Source organism: Rosa chinensis, chromosome 7 (assembly GCF_002994745.2).
Source record: "Rosa chinensis cultivar Old Blush chromosome 7, RchiOBHm-V2, whole genome shotgun sequence".
In the NCBI taxonomy this organism is placed as follows: Eukaryota; Viridiplantae; Streptophyta; class Magnoliopsida; order Rosales; family Rosaceae; genus Rosa; species Rosa chinensis.
Window position 1 is genome coordinate 68,533,658 of NC_037094.1, and position 17,058 is coordinate 68,550,715.

Consider the following 17,058-nt stretch of genomic DNA (forward strand, 5'->3'; position numbering starts at 1 on the left):
ACGCCTTGCATCAAAATTTATTTAATACCAAGGTTTGGTTTTCTTGTCAAATATTCCTGGCCCATAGGTAGAAATGAAAGTCCTTAGAAGGAGGGGAAATTGCACCCACACAAATGAGGCAATTGGAACACTCGCAAGAAAAATGCTCGGAGCAACTATCCAAGAGTACCTTCCATGAAGCATAATGACAAGGGCAGAAGAAAATGCAATCATCATGGTAGCAATGGAGATGAAAAGTGTAAGAAGGCCAGTCATCAACTTTTTAGGCAACGATTTGAGAAAATCGTCCTCTGCATAACGTGATGTAAGGAGTCCCAAAAATATAATCACTGAAGTTGTTGAAGACACAAGTGATAGAGTATCTGAAACTATAAAAGTTAGAAATAATTTTTCCTGTATGAACATGGGGATGCCTGTATTATCATCGTTTCCACCAGGAACTGTGAATGCTGCGGCAAAGATCATAGTGGCAATGAGAGAACCTACAACTGTACAAGAACTTGCAGTTTGTTTCACTGATTTTTCTGCCTCCTCCATTATTTTCTCATGACTCTTGGTAAATAGTTGACGGGCTGTCAAGTTTTCTACATTTTCCCGTATGTTATGTAGGTCAGGAGGTACAATACTCTCCACTTCCTGCACTTCAGTAAACGGGGATAAAAATATGACCAGAAAAAACTTCCAACGTTTTATTGAATAGACTGAATTATAAGTATGATATAATTATGTTTCACTCACTACAGATCTTCAGCATTTAAACTAAAATCAACAGAAAAAAATAAAATAAATAAATACAAACCACAACACAAGACAAGAAGTTACCAAGGTGAGTCAGTCGCAAAATCCAATTAACCTTTTTTTATATTTTGTCATTAAATATCGTTTAGGCCTCTGCCAAAAGATCATCTTCATTGATAGGAAAAAAAAAAAAAATTCAAATTTGAATATGTGAACTCTTTTGCGTTTTGAGCAAACCACCTCATCCGTCCCCATTCAATATCTTAGCCATTTTTAACCGTAAACGATACAACAGAGAACCTACTATTGTATAAAAGAAAGAAAATACATTCACAAAGCCCTCATGGGGGAGCAGAGAATGCATCAGACAGTTCAGACTGCATAATATGTAGGAGGGAAGGAGGTGGATTCTGAACCCAGTTCAGAATTTGCAGCATTAGCCATTTGACCAACACCAAATGCAGCAAAAGATGATCATTAGTACTTTCTCATTCAAGTTTTGTCCGACAAATTGTAATTTTTTTACACAATTTACTGACCAAGATGTTCTCAGTTTGGTTGCTCTTTAAAGAGATGATTATTAATTTATATTTTAATATTAGCCAAATTACTCTAACAAGTCTCTGCTATCAAGTCAATCTACAGGTTAAAGTTAGTTATGAGAGATTCTTACGTAGGCAGACGTACCATGTGTCTGATAGGGCTGATCAATCAGTGCACATGCAGAGGAGTGTTTTAAGTATTTACTTTAATAAAGTAAGGATAGTCTCGGAACACACTTAAGATTTTATGAGTATTGATTGAATTGCTTACCATCATGTAGTACGTTTGTCCTATGTAAGAATTTCTCTAAAGTTATATTTAAGAGATTACTATCAAACTCATTGTGCAATCACATTGGAATGATAAAAGCACATACTTTAAGCCATATAAATATAAAAGATCTGTGAAGAAGACTAGCTTAGAGCATTTTTAGCAGACTCTCTATTTTGACTCATTAGCTATTTTGGAGAGCATATTTAGTTTTTTATCTATTTTAGCAGTTGCACCAGACCCCTAAGAGCAGCTTTAGCAATGCTAGCCATCTTTAAGTCAAATTTTAGCCAAAGTAGCTAAAAAGTCATTTTAGCTAGCCATTTTAGAAATACATATGTATCAGTAGCTTCTATTTTAGAAATACATCTGTATCTGATGCAGACGTATTTCTAAAATGGTTAGCTAAAATAACTTTTTAACTACTTTAGCTAGAATTTAACTCAAAAATTGCTAAAGATGCTCTAATTTAGAAAATCTTTTAGAATTTTAACAGTGCCAATCAAATAGGTAGACATAAAATTCCCAATAAATACTCTAGATGATTTCTTATTTCACTTAGTTTAGCAAAGAAGATCTTGCCTAAAAGATGAATTTTCGAACTTTCAATCCATTATGACAATTATGTATAATATTTTTCGCATCTAATTTTTTAAATATAAAAAGAAAGAAAATCAGAAAAGAAATGCGTATACATAAATTATGATGAGAATCTAACCTTAAACCATTGTAGTTCTCTTTGCATTTGCAAACTTGCACCTTGAATATTAGTCAATTGTGAAAGTGGGGATAAATTTGCTACACTGTGTAGCATAGTACCGTTAGTTTTCCCAGCCGATACCCTTAGGAATCTCTCTCTCTTTTCCTTCTTGAGACTACTATAAATCTTTTCTTGACGACAGTTAGCGGCACATTGAAATATGGTTCTATATCTTTCTCTCACCATGCGGTAATCAAGGAGTTTCGGATTTGCTGCACATATATGAGAAACAAATTCAACATTCCCCACTTCTACAGCTCTGAAGATTGATGTCCCCACCATGCGAAATTCCCTATCCGTAAGATTGACATCTCTGGTCACTTCACACATGAGACGTAGGATCTTACTGATTTTTTGATGAACCGATTTCATTTTATACATGTCATTGATTCCTGTGTTGACACCTAAACAATATTATTAACAGGCTAGGTTTTATATTTCAAGCTTGAACAAAGGAAAAACGTGGATGAAGCATACCCAATAATTTAGAGAGAACCGTACGAGGTCCTCTGAGCCAACTCATATCTGCATTTCAAATTCAACATTGTTAGTCAAAGATCTTGAAGGATTGGCACACTATAACAAAACGCATAATTAAAGTAGGAAATGCACATATGAGGTATCTGACGACCTATTAGGAGACTTCCGGTGAGGTTTTTAGTGACTGGAGACTGGAGTTCGAAGTCCGGTGAAATCTCCAATGACTTTTTTCTTTTTCACTCTCTTTCTATCTCTATGTGACAAAGAGAGAGAGAGAGGGCAAACTTGTCCCAAAAATAAATAATAATAATAATAATAAATTAATAGAACAAAAAATGTGTAATTTGTTGGATAAGTGGACAATTTTATAAGATGTTAGGAGTAATACTTCTCTTAACCTTTTGGTACCTAGCACGAGCAGGTGCCAGACTCTCTAAATATGTGTATCCAATAGGCCTGGGCGTGGTCCTAGCCCGACATGGATTTTGTAGGGATCGGGACCGGGACCGGAATGATCGGGTCGGGCCAAAATTACAATTCCAATAATCAGGGACCAGGAAGGCCCGGACTGAAAGTATATAGGCCGATCCTTCGGGCCTTTCGGGTTTCAAGTGTTAGAATTGACATACAGGTGGTAGAACTGGAAAATTTCCAGAAACAACTTCTTTCTCTTGCTTTGCTTTCTCTTCGCTGAAGGAAGAAATATATTTGCCTCACCTCACTCAGAATGGATGGAAGCTGGCACCATCTAAGTCCCCAAGTGGGAGTTTCTGTTTCCATGGGATTTTTTGATTTGGAATTGGGAGGTTGGATTTGGATTGAGAATCTGGGATGGAGGAGATTTGGAGGGCTAGGGTTCTATCTAAATGAAGGAAATTGGTCGCTGAGATAGGCTGGGTATGGGATTTGACGAACTGGGTATGGGATTTAGGGTTCATTGGGTTTAAGCTGAGAAAGGGGTGCATATTGAAGGAGGGTGGGATCTTTATTTTTTTTGTGATGTTTGATTCTAAAACGAGGCTTGGGGCTTAGGATAGAATTGGGAAATTAGATTTTCGACGAAGACATGAAGGGGATTGAAGGCTGGGTTCGACGAAGGAGATTGAAATCTGAAAATTTAGGAATTAGGGTTCTAACTTCTAAGGTTTTTCGAAACTAGAGTAGAAGGGATTGGGGGAAAAAGTGGGAAAAAATGAAATGTATGGGGATAAAACTGACAGAGCATATAGGTGTAAAATTGAACGGGCTTTTCGGGCTTTCGAGGTTTATGGATTCTAGGGCCCCCGTTAAAACTCAAACGGTTCGGGCATTATTTTTTGTGTGTTTTTTTTTTCCTCAAAGCCCGGCCCGAACCTGACAGTCCGGATCGGTCCAATCTGGGCTTTCGGGCTAAAATGCCCAGGCCTAAAGTAGTATCCAATAAATGAACACTGTCCCACGAATATCTTTGTCGACCGATTAAAGGATTCTGGATCCTCTCTTTGGTTAGTATCTCTCCTTGGCTGTCTTTGACTTACAATCCCATCCCAATATTTCAAAATCCAAGGGTCATTAATTATACAACTCAGCATCTCAGTCTTTATTACCCAAAAGTGGGGTTTACAAGACTAATGCCGGTTACTCTCCCTGTCATCCAGGTTCTCCATCTCTTCATCTCTCATCGTTTTCTCAATTTTCTTTTTTGTTCTTCTCTTGCCCATTTGGGTGATTATCTTCAGATTCAAAGGTTGATAGCGTACTAATTGACAATATAGATGTATGACCCATCTTGAGTTCTCCATCTCTTCAAAATCCACTAATGTCGTTCTCAATTTGGTGAAGCCGAGTATACCAATCAGCCTCCTCTTCTGCTCATCTTCATCGTCGGGTAACAACAATTATCTACTTGAGTCGACATGATCTAGATTAGACCCATTCTAGTCCATTTGAAAACTGATCAATCCCTCTCTGTTTGTGGCCAATCTCATCTCTTGTAATCTATCGTACAATTTCTTTTTCTTTCACCTTGGCCGATTGCTTCAAATTGGGGTTTAATTAGGGTTTCCAACACTAAGCATAAGGCACCGTCCAATTCATGGCTCCTAGTAAGAAACCCAATTCTTCTTCTACCGTTTCGTCTCGGAAATCGAACTCGAAAGTTCAAACTCAATATTTTTTTGAGCGCCGCACCTAGAACTCTCAAAACCCCCAAGACACCACCACTTCCACTCCTCAGAACCCAAAGCCCCCAATTGCCTACTCACCATTGTTCCGCAGAAATTGATTCTGGAGATGATGTCATCTTGATTATCCTTCTGTTAGTCTCGATGCCTTGGCTTATTCTTTTGATTTCAAAATCTATCACCGTCCTCCATTTTTCTGATTCAATCTCGAAATCCAACGAAAACTCATGAGAGATTCTTACTTTTGAGGATTTTGTCAAATGCCTTCTTCTCAAATTTGAAGTCATTGTTATTGAGCGAGAAAATTTGAGAAGAAGGCATTTAGACCAAAAAGTATGAGAAGGAGTAAATCTTGAATTAAAATATGCCTTCGATAGAAGAAACCGAAGAAAATTTCGTTTGTATAGAAAACCCAAAAGTTGGGTTTTCTAAAGGTTTAGCTGCTGACGTGGGTGCCTTCGGATTTGAAACAAACGGATGGGATTGTAAATCAAAAACAGCCAAAGAGAGAGGCTAGCCAACGAGAGGATCCAGATCCTTGATTAAAACCATGCATTTGTTTCATATAATTGATTGACTAATGAGTTTTTAATTTGATTGACTCTTTGTTATGATGATATACTAAGAAGCACCGAAACGGGTACGAGTTTCCGGATACGATACGATCGGAAACGTGGAAACGGCAAATCTTAAATGTAATAGGAAACGGATACGTGAAGGAAACGCCAATTAAATATATATATATATATATATATATAAGTAGAAAAAAAAAAAAAAAAAAAAAAAAAAAAACATACCCAAAGTGTATAGCAGCAACAATTATACTGATCATATATATATATATATATGAGATACCCACAGTGTATAGCAGCAACACATCGCATAACAATATCAGAACAAATAAGGAACGACCGCACTGGGGAAGAGGAACGACCGACCGAACTGGAGGAGAGGAACGACCGGACCGGACCGAACTGGAGAAGAGGAACGATTCCGAGCATAAGAGGAACGACCGAACTAGAGAAGAGGAACGACCGACCGAACTGGAGGAGAGGAACGACCGAACTGGAGAAGAGGAACGATTCCGAGCATAAGAGGAACGATTCCGAGCATAAGAGGAACGACCGAACTAGAGAAGAGGAACGACCGGACTGGAGAAGAGGAACGACCGAACTGGAGAAGAGGAACGGCCGGAACTGGGTTGCGTCCGAGCAGAAGAGAAACGATCGAGGGTCTCGTTTCCGGACTGGAGAACGACCAGAACTAGGTCTCGTTCGGAAGTGGGTCGCGTCTCTGGTCTCTCTCGATCTGGTTGATCTGGTATTTTGTTTGTTTATTTTTTTTTTCAATTTTTGCCTAGTAAAAAGTCATTATTACCCCACGTTTCCTATTTATTTACATTCTGGCGTTTCCGAATTGGATACGTACGTTTCCAAACCGTTTCCAAATCCGGATACACGTTTCCTAGCGTTTCCGGGCGTTTCCGACCCGTTTCCGACCCGTTTCCCGTTTCGATACGGGAAACGAGAGCATTTTGGCGTTTCCGTGCATCATAGATGATATATAACATATTGTGACCTAGCAAAGCGCTCTGATAGGGTTTGTGGAGCGGTGATCCTTCTTGTTTGTCGCTACCTACACCTACTCCTTTCATGGAGAAAATCTCAGGCTTCGGCCTCCTCATCTTCGTCTTCGTTGTCTTCGGAGGTAGTTCTTGTGAGAAGAGTTTGGGTGCGGCTAAGGCTGAGGCTGTGTTGGTAGGCCAACGAACTGCTGGTACTGCATCAGTGGTTGGCGGTGATTACGGGGAGGAGTGGGATCCGGGTAGAAGCCACTGTGATCTTAGTGGGTTGCCTCCTTCCGGCGGTGCTGCTGAAGCGGTGGTGATTCAGTGGGTGTGAATGGGAGTTTTCTTCTGGTTGGATGGCATGACATTGTCGGTGTCGGGTCTGACTTGTGGATCTATTGGTATTGACGACTATTGTGATGGTGATCGGGTTTGCTCTCTGGCGTTTGTCGCGGAAGGTGGAGAATGGATTGGTTCCCAATCTGGGAAGCTGCGGACGTCCAGTGGTGTGGGGTGGCTGGGTTCGATCAAGTCTGGTGTGATGGAAGCGGTCGTTACAAGATCGGCGCTCTCTATGGGTTGGTGGTGGCTTCGAGTCCTAGATCTGGAGAGGACGAACATCTCAGCTGCTGATGGAGACGATGCACTCCGACAGTGGCGTAACTCAGTGTGCCGGAGTCGGGCTGGTGGGTTGGGCGCCCTGAGCACTTTTTTAGGGGACTGGAATTGGGCCTGTTGTCTAGTCTCATGGGCTGCATTAGGGCTCTTTGACTCTAGGGGCTTGGTGGGCCTGCTGGGCTTGTTTATTTTTAGAAGGAAATCACCTTCCATTCCTAGCTTTTAGTTTCTTTAATAGGTCGCAAAGCTCACATCCTCTGAGGGTTCATTTTACTATTGCTTCGGAGGATGCTGATCTTTGTTTGAAATAAGGATGCGTTATTTTCCTCAAAAGGTGGGTGTACTCGGGGTGGCCAGGGGCTTGTTATTGTCATAGAATAGGTGTTTAGGGTTCTCTAAGGAACGATTCTTTCTGTCGACCCCATTGGAGTGTTTCGTTTTTGTACTGCTTGCTGAATATATATAATGGGCTGACCTCTTTTGATAAAAAAAAAATGATGATATATAACTTATGAAATATATTATAGAAAGCAGTCTAATGCCAACGTCAAAAATAAAATAAAAAAGTTGTGGTTAGAGAACGCGCTCCACGCGCTGGCAAAGTAGAGAACGCAGTCTTTCGTCCCTGTCCGGCTGCTCCTTTGCCCTGGTGATGGCCTCTGGCCTAGCCGGAGCACGATGGGTGCGGCCGAACGGGTGTCCCATTTCATGGGCGTGTCTCGATCTCGAGAGCTAGGGTTGGGAGGTGGTGAGTTTTTCCTGCTGTTTCGGTCGAATGGGGCGGCTGTGTCGTGGTGGTGGGCCATGATCGGATCGGGGGCAGGTCAGAGCGGCGTTTGGTGGCTGTCCGTGGTCGGAAAGTTGGGTTCGTTGGCTGGCTAGTGTAGATCGACGGCTTGGTGTGTCGTTTGACGGAGATAATTGGTCGCCGGATGCAGATCTTCTCTTACTCGGTTGGTGTTAGGTTAGGATCACGGCGATTGGCATGGCCTCCCGATGGTCGGCCGATGACGCTAAGTCGACGGCGGCCCGACTTCAGTGGAAGGGTGGGGCGATGCAGACGCTGATTTGGGCCGAGAGGGTTGGCAAAGACCCACTTGCTGGTTTGGCTTCTCGGGCTGGGATTCTGCCTATTGGCCCAATCTGGGCTGGAGTTTGGGGTTGGGTTCCCTTTGTGGGCCCTGCTTCAGTTTTTATTTTATATTTAGTTGTTATTTACTTATGTTTCTTAGTTTATTTGTGCTTTTTGAGAGTAATAAGTCCCTACAGTAGTTATGCAGGGCTAGTCGGGTTTTGTGCATGTGTATGCACTCTAAGTGCCTTGTCTGCTCTAGGTAGGCGGCGAGTTCCATGCTTCGTCAAATGGTCGCTACCGCCTAGTGGCAGGGTGAGACTAAATGTCATCAGATCTATTCTCCGGTGGCAACATAGTAGGAAAGCTGTGCTTATGGTAATTATGCTACGCTGTAATCGGGTTACACATTGAGTTATCTTTCCGTTATGTCACCGCTATGCCAAAGCAAATAGAGTAGCCAGCAGAGCACTCTTTGCTAGTTGGTGCTTGTTAGAATACATGTGTTATGTAGCTTGATACTATTTCAGGAAATACTCTAGATGCTTATTGTAATCAGGGGTACGTTAAGGCTCAATGTCCCCTCCTTGTATTCAACAGTTTCATTAATCAAGGCTTGAGGGCAGCCATTTATTTCAAATATATATATATATATATATATATATATATATATATATATATAACATATGAAATATGTGTTTTTTTTTTTTTTTGAAAAAAAATATGAAATATGCAGTTCTGAAACAAGTTTTAAAACTTGGCACACAATGTATCTGAGAAAATGAGATCACTTTGATTACCTTGATCATCTTCAAAGTTTGGAAAATCTGCAGAAGTCTCATGAATATTTAAATCGCTTGGAGGTTGAATGCGTAGGCCTATTAAGAAAAGAATAGAGAACAAAATCAATATAAACTTCTTAATTTCTTAATTACATGTGTGTGTATAAGCCCTTACACGAGGGATTCTTTCTTTGACCATTTTAAGAAATTAATAGTGAATTTTGATTACACGTCGGCAAACTGTTAGAATTTTTAAGTCTCTATGAGTAAATCACTTATATAATTTTTCAGCCAAATTAAAAATCATTAAGGTATTCATAATCGTGATTTATTATTATGAAGATATACGATTCAAATAGATTTAGTTTGACCATTAATTTGATCTAGTTCGATACCTTAACAGTTATCAATTTGGCTGAAAATTTACACAAGTGATCTATTGATGGAGACTTGAAAATTGGACGGTTAAGATGCCGATATATAATAGAAAAGTGAGTCTCATAAGCGTCCTTAAAATTAGAGGGGGGGGGGGGGGGGGGAGGGAAATCCTATGAGGGCCTATATATAGTCCTTAAAATGGCAAAAAAAAAAAAAAAATCCTTTACTAAAAGGGCCTACACACACAACCCCCACACACACTTCACCTGTTGTTGAGCACAACTGAGTATGTGAACAAGAGTATAAGTGGGTGTATATATGGAATATTGGAAAGAATGTTCAATAGAAAAAGAGAATGATGGATCAAAGATCAGAAAAGAAGAAAATATGTATTAACTGTTGTAGATCCACGATTGCCAGAATGTGAGTCGCACTCCACTGAAGAATGCATAATGTGCACTAGCCAATGCATAAAAAGGAGAGTTTGAGGGATATATTGCCAGTCTTGGGGAAAGTTGTAGTAAATCCCATGCCAAATCTAACGTAGAGTGAACAAAATTAGAAGAATTATAAGTATGGGAATGAAATACACATTCATTTTACAATCCACTTTTTTTTTTTTAATTTATTTTGAAATTTTGATAAGGAGATAAAATTTGAGTAACTAAAGAGAAAATTTAAGTTACTACAAAAGAAAACATAGAGTGCAAATTGTAAAATGAAGAGTGTGAATTTCACTTTCATATAAATATTTCAATTAATTAATGATATTTAAAACACTCTTACCAAGCGCTTCCAGACGTTCAATAGCAATACTAATAAATTTAGCGCCGTCAAGCCCGTTTAGAGCTTCACAAGGAGTGACGGAATAGAGATAGTGAGTTAATTTCCATTTGCCCCAGCCAGCAGCCCATACAACTGGAATGTCTATACCTGAGCGAGTGCCAAATACTTTTTTGTTCTTTTCAGCCATGTATTTAGCCATTTCCCAAATGTCTCCATCGTTGTGGCCTACCTTCATAGCACAACCTAAAACTGTAAAACCTTCACCATTTCTTATTTCCATCGCTTGTGGTCTCATCAACGACATCAACTCTCTCACAATGTCCATATTCTTTTTCTCCATGACTGCTAGGTGAAGAGCATTGGAACCCTTATCGTTTTTTACTTCAAGACCCTCTTGTCTCATCACCAATACCAACTCTTTCACAATCCCCGTCTTTCCCATATTCACTGCTTGGTGAAGTGCTGTGTAACCAAGAGCGCCTTTTATTTCCAAATCTTCTCGTCTCATCAGTGAGACCAACATCTTCACGATGTCCACATTCCCATTCATGACTGCTAGGTGAAGAGCATTGGAACCCTCGTCGTTTTTTACTACAAGACCTTCTTGTCTCATCAACAATACCAACTCTTTCACAATCCCCATATTCCCCATCTTGACTGCTTGGTGAAGTGCTGTGTAACCAAGAGCACCTTTTACTTCCAGACCTTCTCGTCTCATCCGCCGGACTATAATCTTTACAATATCCACATTTTCGTTCATGACTGCTTTGTGAAGAGCTGTAAAACCATTACTATTTTTTATTTCAAAACCTTCTTGTCTCATCGAAGGTACCAATTCTTCCACAATAGACATATCCCCCTTACTGACTGCTTCGTGAAGAGGTGTGTCTCCAAAAGCATTCTCTAGTTCTAAAACACGGGCAAGCAGTATCTCATTCTGTTCAACCATGTACTTAGCCATTTCAACGACTGCTCGTTCACTGAGGTCTGCATTTAACTTACCCGTGAAAGCATCAGCATTTTTCACTTCCAAATCTTCTTGTGTCATCAACGACACCAACTCTTTCACAATATCCACATGCCCATGCTTGATTGCTGAGTGAAGAGCCGTGTTCTCATGTCCATCTCTTGGATCTCTTGCTCTTACTGCCCTGTAGGGATCTAGATCTCTAAGACAATACTTTGCATTATTCCAATCACCTTCAATTACAGCATTAGTGAACGGTATATAACGGTCAAAGTCATCATCTGCCAATGAATGAATGAAGTTTGAATTATTGAAATATACATCGATCGTTAGCATAATTGCAGCATATCTTCTGTTTAATTATAACTTATTCTTAATTTGGATAAGGGCAAAGTTCATAATTAACAAGAGAAACAAACTTGAAAAAAATATGTGATGTCAATACTGTAAATTAATGAAGTCAAATTCGAAATAATACCGTACGGCAGCAACTCTTTAATAGTAGACACATTCCCCTTCTTGACTGCTAATTTCAGAGCTGTATAACCATCGCTGTTTTTTAATTCCAAGTCTTCTCTTTTCATTAACTTCACCATCCACTTTACAGTGCGTGGTTGCTGCATAAGTAATGCCATGTGGAGAACCGTGTTACCATAGCAGTCTTTTACTCCTCCCATCACGGGCAACAGCTCTTTAACAGTGTCAAAGCGCCCGTTCCTAAATGCTAGATGAAGAGCTGTGAGACCATCAGCGCTTTTGGATTTTAAATCATCTTGTCCCATCAATAAGACCAACTCTTTCACGATATGCAAGTGCCCTTTCCTGGCTGCTATATGAAGAGCTATGTCTCCAAATTTGTTTCTTGCTGTTATTGCATCTGGAAGTTCTGTAAGACATTCCTTTGCATTCTCCCAATCACCATTTATCACAAAGTTAGAGAAGGGTATGTAGCGCTCGAATTCTTTGGCATCGTTTTCAGCTGCAAGAAGACTTGACATTAACTTTAATATATGGGAGCTGCCATATTTATATGAGTTTTTCTATTGAGACATCTAAATTCTCTCATTTGACATCTCTTCTTTTTTAATTATCAAATTACTTATTTATTTTAATATAAAATTACTATTATGGACAACAAAATCATAGACAACAATAATTTCTCTACAGCCAATTTCTCTACAGCTCCTAATTTACAACTGACAAACCCTATTTTCATATAATTTATGCAATAATTACTTTTCAAATTCATGATGCTAAATATGTGACAGACATAACTACTTCAATGTTTATTATATAGAAAGAGTATTGTTTATTGAAGAGAATACTCAACTTCAATGTTGTCAATATATAGAACATTGACCAGATAGAGATGCAAGCAACCCAAGAAAAACTATACCAAGTTATATACTAACATTTATCCGTGAATGTAATTGATTAAATGAGCATTTTTATCCATGCCCTAAGCACATAAGAAAAAAAAATACGACCTCCAAAATAAGTTCACCTCAAAAAAAGAAATTTGTGTTAGGAACACCTCCAGTTGAGTTTGCAGACAACTAATAGTTTAGCATAAGAAATGAAAAGTCATGGAGGATCGGCCAAAAAAAGGAAGAAATAATATCTGTAAAGAAAAATTAATGCATAGAGTTATGGTGAGTAAATTCACCTCAAGTTTCTATATGTTACAAAATTTATATATTTTTTATATTGAATAAGGCTATGTTAGTAATTTAAGGGAGGTCTAATGAACAAATTTGTTGTTTAAAAAGAAAAAAGAAGGTGGAGCATGGGAAGTCTTGAAAGAAAATTTGGAGGTCCCAAATTCCCAATACTATATTAACTTTAATAGCAATTTTTGTTAATTAATCTTTTAAAAAGAAATTAATTATGCTGAAAAATATTAAATTAAAAGTGATGATGATATCCAAAATTTGTTATAAATTTTGGGAGGAAATCACCTGTCCCCTTTAACCCTGTGCCAATTCTGTCACACGCCTTATAAGTTGCCATCTGTCCTCTTACTTAACGATCTGTTAACAGAGTTAGGTGCTTTGATAAATTTTTGTTTCAATCGAATAAAAGAGAAAGACTAAAAGAAAAGGAAATTTGAGTAATGAGTAATCTGTCTGAGGCTTAAAAAGACAACTAACAAATTGAGATGGGTTTGCAATCGATTTAAAAACGGAAAAGAGATGTTTCATAGAACTTAAAATAACAAGATTGTTTGATGGATTAAAGGGTGCTGAGTTTTTGCAGAGGTTTCGAAAGAAGAAGAATACAAATAGGACGAGGAAAAGGAAGAGGTAGAAGCTCATTGGGTTTTGTTTTTCTTCAATAGTTAATTAAATTTTTATTGAAAATTAAATTGATATCAGACTTACTTAACGGTGTTAACACCAGTTAAATAAAAGGACACGTGTCGCTTTATGGGAACTGTTACAGAATTGGCACAGGTTTAAAGGGGACAGGTAATTTCCTCCCTCAAGTTTCAAAATCTCAAACATCAGTAATGTTTATTTGGTCAGTAAGTGACCAAACATATTATGCTCAATCGCCATTAGATGTAAATTCAATGATGGAAAACAAAACAACCCAACTAAAAATTAATTTTTTCCACCATTAGATTTACATTCCCATGATGGTTGAGTATAATTTTCTTGGTCAGTTATTAACCAAGTGAACATTATTGTCTCAAACATTGTTCATCTGACCAACAGAGCATTACCCTTTTGTTTTTCGTTGCATCCTTTTTCCAAAGCCTCCCAGGCACTTTGTGCGTTGCTAATTTCACTGATAAGAGAGAACATATCACTTCCGCATGAATTTTGAATTATATGTAACGCTTTCGCATTCTTCCTTGTCCAAACCTTTTTTTTTTCACCATCATCATCTTGTTCACCATCGTTTTCTTGTAGTTTAGGAATCTCAGCGGTGGGTTCAACAACATCCCAGAGGTCTTTAGACAATAAGTACGTTTTGACCCGCAGACTCCAATGCTTATAATTAGTATGGTTGAGAAATTCAGGTATAATTGCATTCGGGACAACTGTAGTACTTGCCATGATAATCTGCAATTAGTCCATGGTTAATTTAGGTCAAGAGCACATATATTAGTGAAATATTTCGCAAATAAATTAAAACCAAGTAGAACTTCCGATATATATATGAGATAGAAATCTTCAGAAAGTGCTCGTGAATTCTAAACATGCGTTATAAGTATGCACACTTCTGATTTATAGATGAAAACTAATCTCTAGAACCCCAATTATAAATCAATAGCTTTCCGGGTAATTGATGGATCGGGTATGGGATGGTTTGCACAGTGGTCAGTTGAAGAAGAACATGAAGAAAGATTTCCACCATTTACGTCTGTTTTTTCTTTGGATTTCCTCCCTCATCCTGCTACTGCTTTATTCATTTCTACGAACCCTTTTCTTTACTTTATTTGGGCCCTGGGCTATCGCCCTGCCTGCCCTGGGCCAGGGCCGGGCCTGAGCACGGGACTACCAATAATGACACCCAACAACCTAATATGAAAAACAGAAAACAAAAGTGCATTCACTACTGAACGGTGCTTAACTCTCACGAAAATACATATTTATAAATATAAATTAGGAGAAGTGGAAAAAAAAAATCTTTACTTCTCTTGTAAAACTTGCTCTATAAGCCACTTGGTTGAAAGAACACAAATGGTACAGTGGTGGCCTCATTAAAACCTTACTCGGATAAAACCCAATGAGAAAAACTCCAAACTAAGGAAAAAGTACCACTAAAAAATAATTAAAATAAAGTACACAAGTGTAGTCTAGAAGCAGTGAAAACGGACACACCGAAAACACCATAGCACCATGGAACATCATAGCCACCAAAGAACCTTTGACATACGAAACGGGAGGTCAAAAAAGAGAATTCCACAATCATACCCATAACTTTCCACAATCAGCAGCAGCAGCAAATTCCATGAACTTCATCGATCAAACTTCATTGACTGTGAAGACATTAATGTCTCTTGCTCTCTACCACAAACAATATATACTCCTATATAGACTCTGTTTTTGGCCTACACTCTACAACTACAGCTAGCATAAAGATATGAAAATAGGCAAAACTATTCCATTTTAAAACTCAATCGAAATTTAATGAACCTGATAAACTCATACTAATTCGTCCAAAAAAAAAAACTCATACTAACTAACAGAAAATAAAATATGGAAACTAATTAATTGAACGACTTAATATGTTTATCAAATAAAAATGCCTGGAAAAATAACTGAGGAGGATTGCAATGAATCTACACAATTGCAAACTCTAATATTTATATCCATGTCCAATATACAACACAAATGATATTCCAAGCGCAAATTTTCTCTTAGTTTTATGAAAACTTACTTCTCTAAAGAAATAGCTCGTACGAGCAGATTGCTCGCAAATCTACCTGCAGCAAAGCTCCGAGGAAGCAAGAAATATTGAGAGATTAAATGAGTGGATATGGATTTAGGATTTGAAAAGAAGAACTGAAGATGAATTGGGGGTTTTTTGGTTTAGGGATTTGGTTGAATTCTTCGAAGACAGAGAACAAGGGATCACAATTCCGGTCGAAGTGTTACGAGGTCACTTTAGCTTGTTGTACTGGTCGTTAAAAGAAGCTTGTAGCAATTCCTATACACAAAATGTAGTCTTTGAAGGAAGAAAGGAATAAACTCCAGAAAAAAAAAAAACGACTTAAAGGAAGAAAGGAATCAAACTCTTATAAAAAAGAAACCAAGTATTTTTCTTTCCTCTTTTTTTTGGTACAGTGGAAGCAAAAAGCCCAAAGAACAAACAAACTAGCCACGATGGCTTTTACAGACTTGCCCAGGTCTAGAGACACCTAGAATATCAGGAAGCAAACTTCCATAACTAGACTAGGAAGACTATGAAATGTACAAATCCCAGAAGCATGCTGCAGACTCTGTTTGGCAAGGATATCTGCAACCACATTACCCTCTCTATGTATATGCTTGAGGAGCAGAATATCAAATTGACTCATCAGCCTCTTATAGTTAAGAAGAACAGTTCTTAAAGGACGTAAATCTACATTCTCACTATTCAAAAGAATCACGAAATTTGAAAAATCACATCAATTTCTAATCTGTTAATATGTAAAAAAAAAGAAATATTTTTTTAAATTTTTTTTTTTTTCAGTTACAAAAAAGAAACCAAGTCTTAGAAGAAATGAATCAGACTCTTATAAAAAGAAAAAAGAAAAAGAATGGAATCGGACCAAAAGACAAAAGAAAAAAAAAGAAAAAAAGCAGTGAGTTGCCACATGTCACAACCTATAAGAGAACCAAAAGAAAAAAAGTAAAAGAAAGGATTTCAGACCAAAAGAATATTTAAGGAATGAGTTGCCACATGTCACAATATATAGGAGAACCAATGTGTGTGACTATCAGGCTGACGAGCTTAAATGTTCAGAGCCTAGGACTGGTTCGAACTTCGAAGTTTAAAACTTATCGGTACTCTTTTTTATGCATTTCAAAGACCGAATCGAACGTCCGGGTCATTTCAGGCTGGGCTGGGTTTTCAGATTTTCAAGCCAAAATGCCCGGGCGTAGGCCTACTCAACCAACTGACTATTGTCAACTGGACAACAACCTTGCCGATCAATTAACTGGCAATCCCCCCGACCAACTAATTGTCGATTTGGCTACATAACTGGCTATCTCAACAACTAACCGGCAACAGTACCTACTAACTTACAAACCCGACCAGCACATTGTGATGATTCCGCAACCGCCTAATCATCATTTTCAACCAATTATCTTACTAATCAATCAGTGATAATTCTGACCAAAGAGATAGCTCACTGACCAACTGAAGACCGCATTACTAATTTTGTGAACTCCAAGACTCCCATCAAGTTTTGTGAACTCCCTGATTTCATCTAAAATCA

General features: G+C 38.3%; 1 protein-coding gene across 2 annotated transcripts; it reads right to left on the reverse strand.

The window, feature by feature from the left end:
- Positions 1-2: 2 nt before the first annotated feature.
- On the reverse strand, positions 3-15,738 carry LOC121050805. 2 transcript variants are annotated; one of them, XM_040512003.1, is made up of 9 exons: positions 15,513-15,738; positions 13,849-14,191; positions 11,602-12,102; positions 10,157-11,404; positions 9,768-9,908; positions 9,011-9,088; positions 2,789-2,836; positions 2,270-2,703; positions 3-636 (listed from the first exon to the last, which is right to left on the reverse strand). In XM_040512003.1, exons 2-9 carry the CDS (start codon positions 14,183-14,185, stop codon positions 22-24), a joined length of 3,402 nt encoding a protein of 1,133 aa, XP_040367937.1. In that variant the 5' UTR covers positions 14,186-14,191; positions 15,513-15,738; the 3' UTR covers positions 3-21. The 2 variants fall into 2 exon arrangements, with proteins under 2 accessions (XP_040367937.1, XP_040367936.1); XM_040512002.1 differs by having other exon boundaries at positions 2,270-2,715.
- Between the last annotated feature and the right edge of the window lie 1,320 nt (positions 15,739-17,058).

Coding starts and splice junctions, on each gene's coding strand:
- LOC121050805 (XM_040512002.1), bottom strand. CDS start 14,185: ATGGCAAGTACTACAGTTGTCCCGAATGCAATTATACCTGAATTTCTC. Junction 9,909..10,156: donor TGAACGTCTGGAAGCGCTTG/GTAAGAGTGTTT, acceptor ACTCTACGTTAG/ATTTGGCATGGGATTTACTA. Junction 2,837..9,010: donor AAACTTTGAAGATGATCAAG/GTAATCAAAGTG, acceptor TTTGAAATGCAG/ATATGAGTTGGCTCAGAGGA.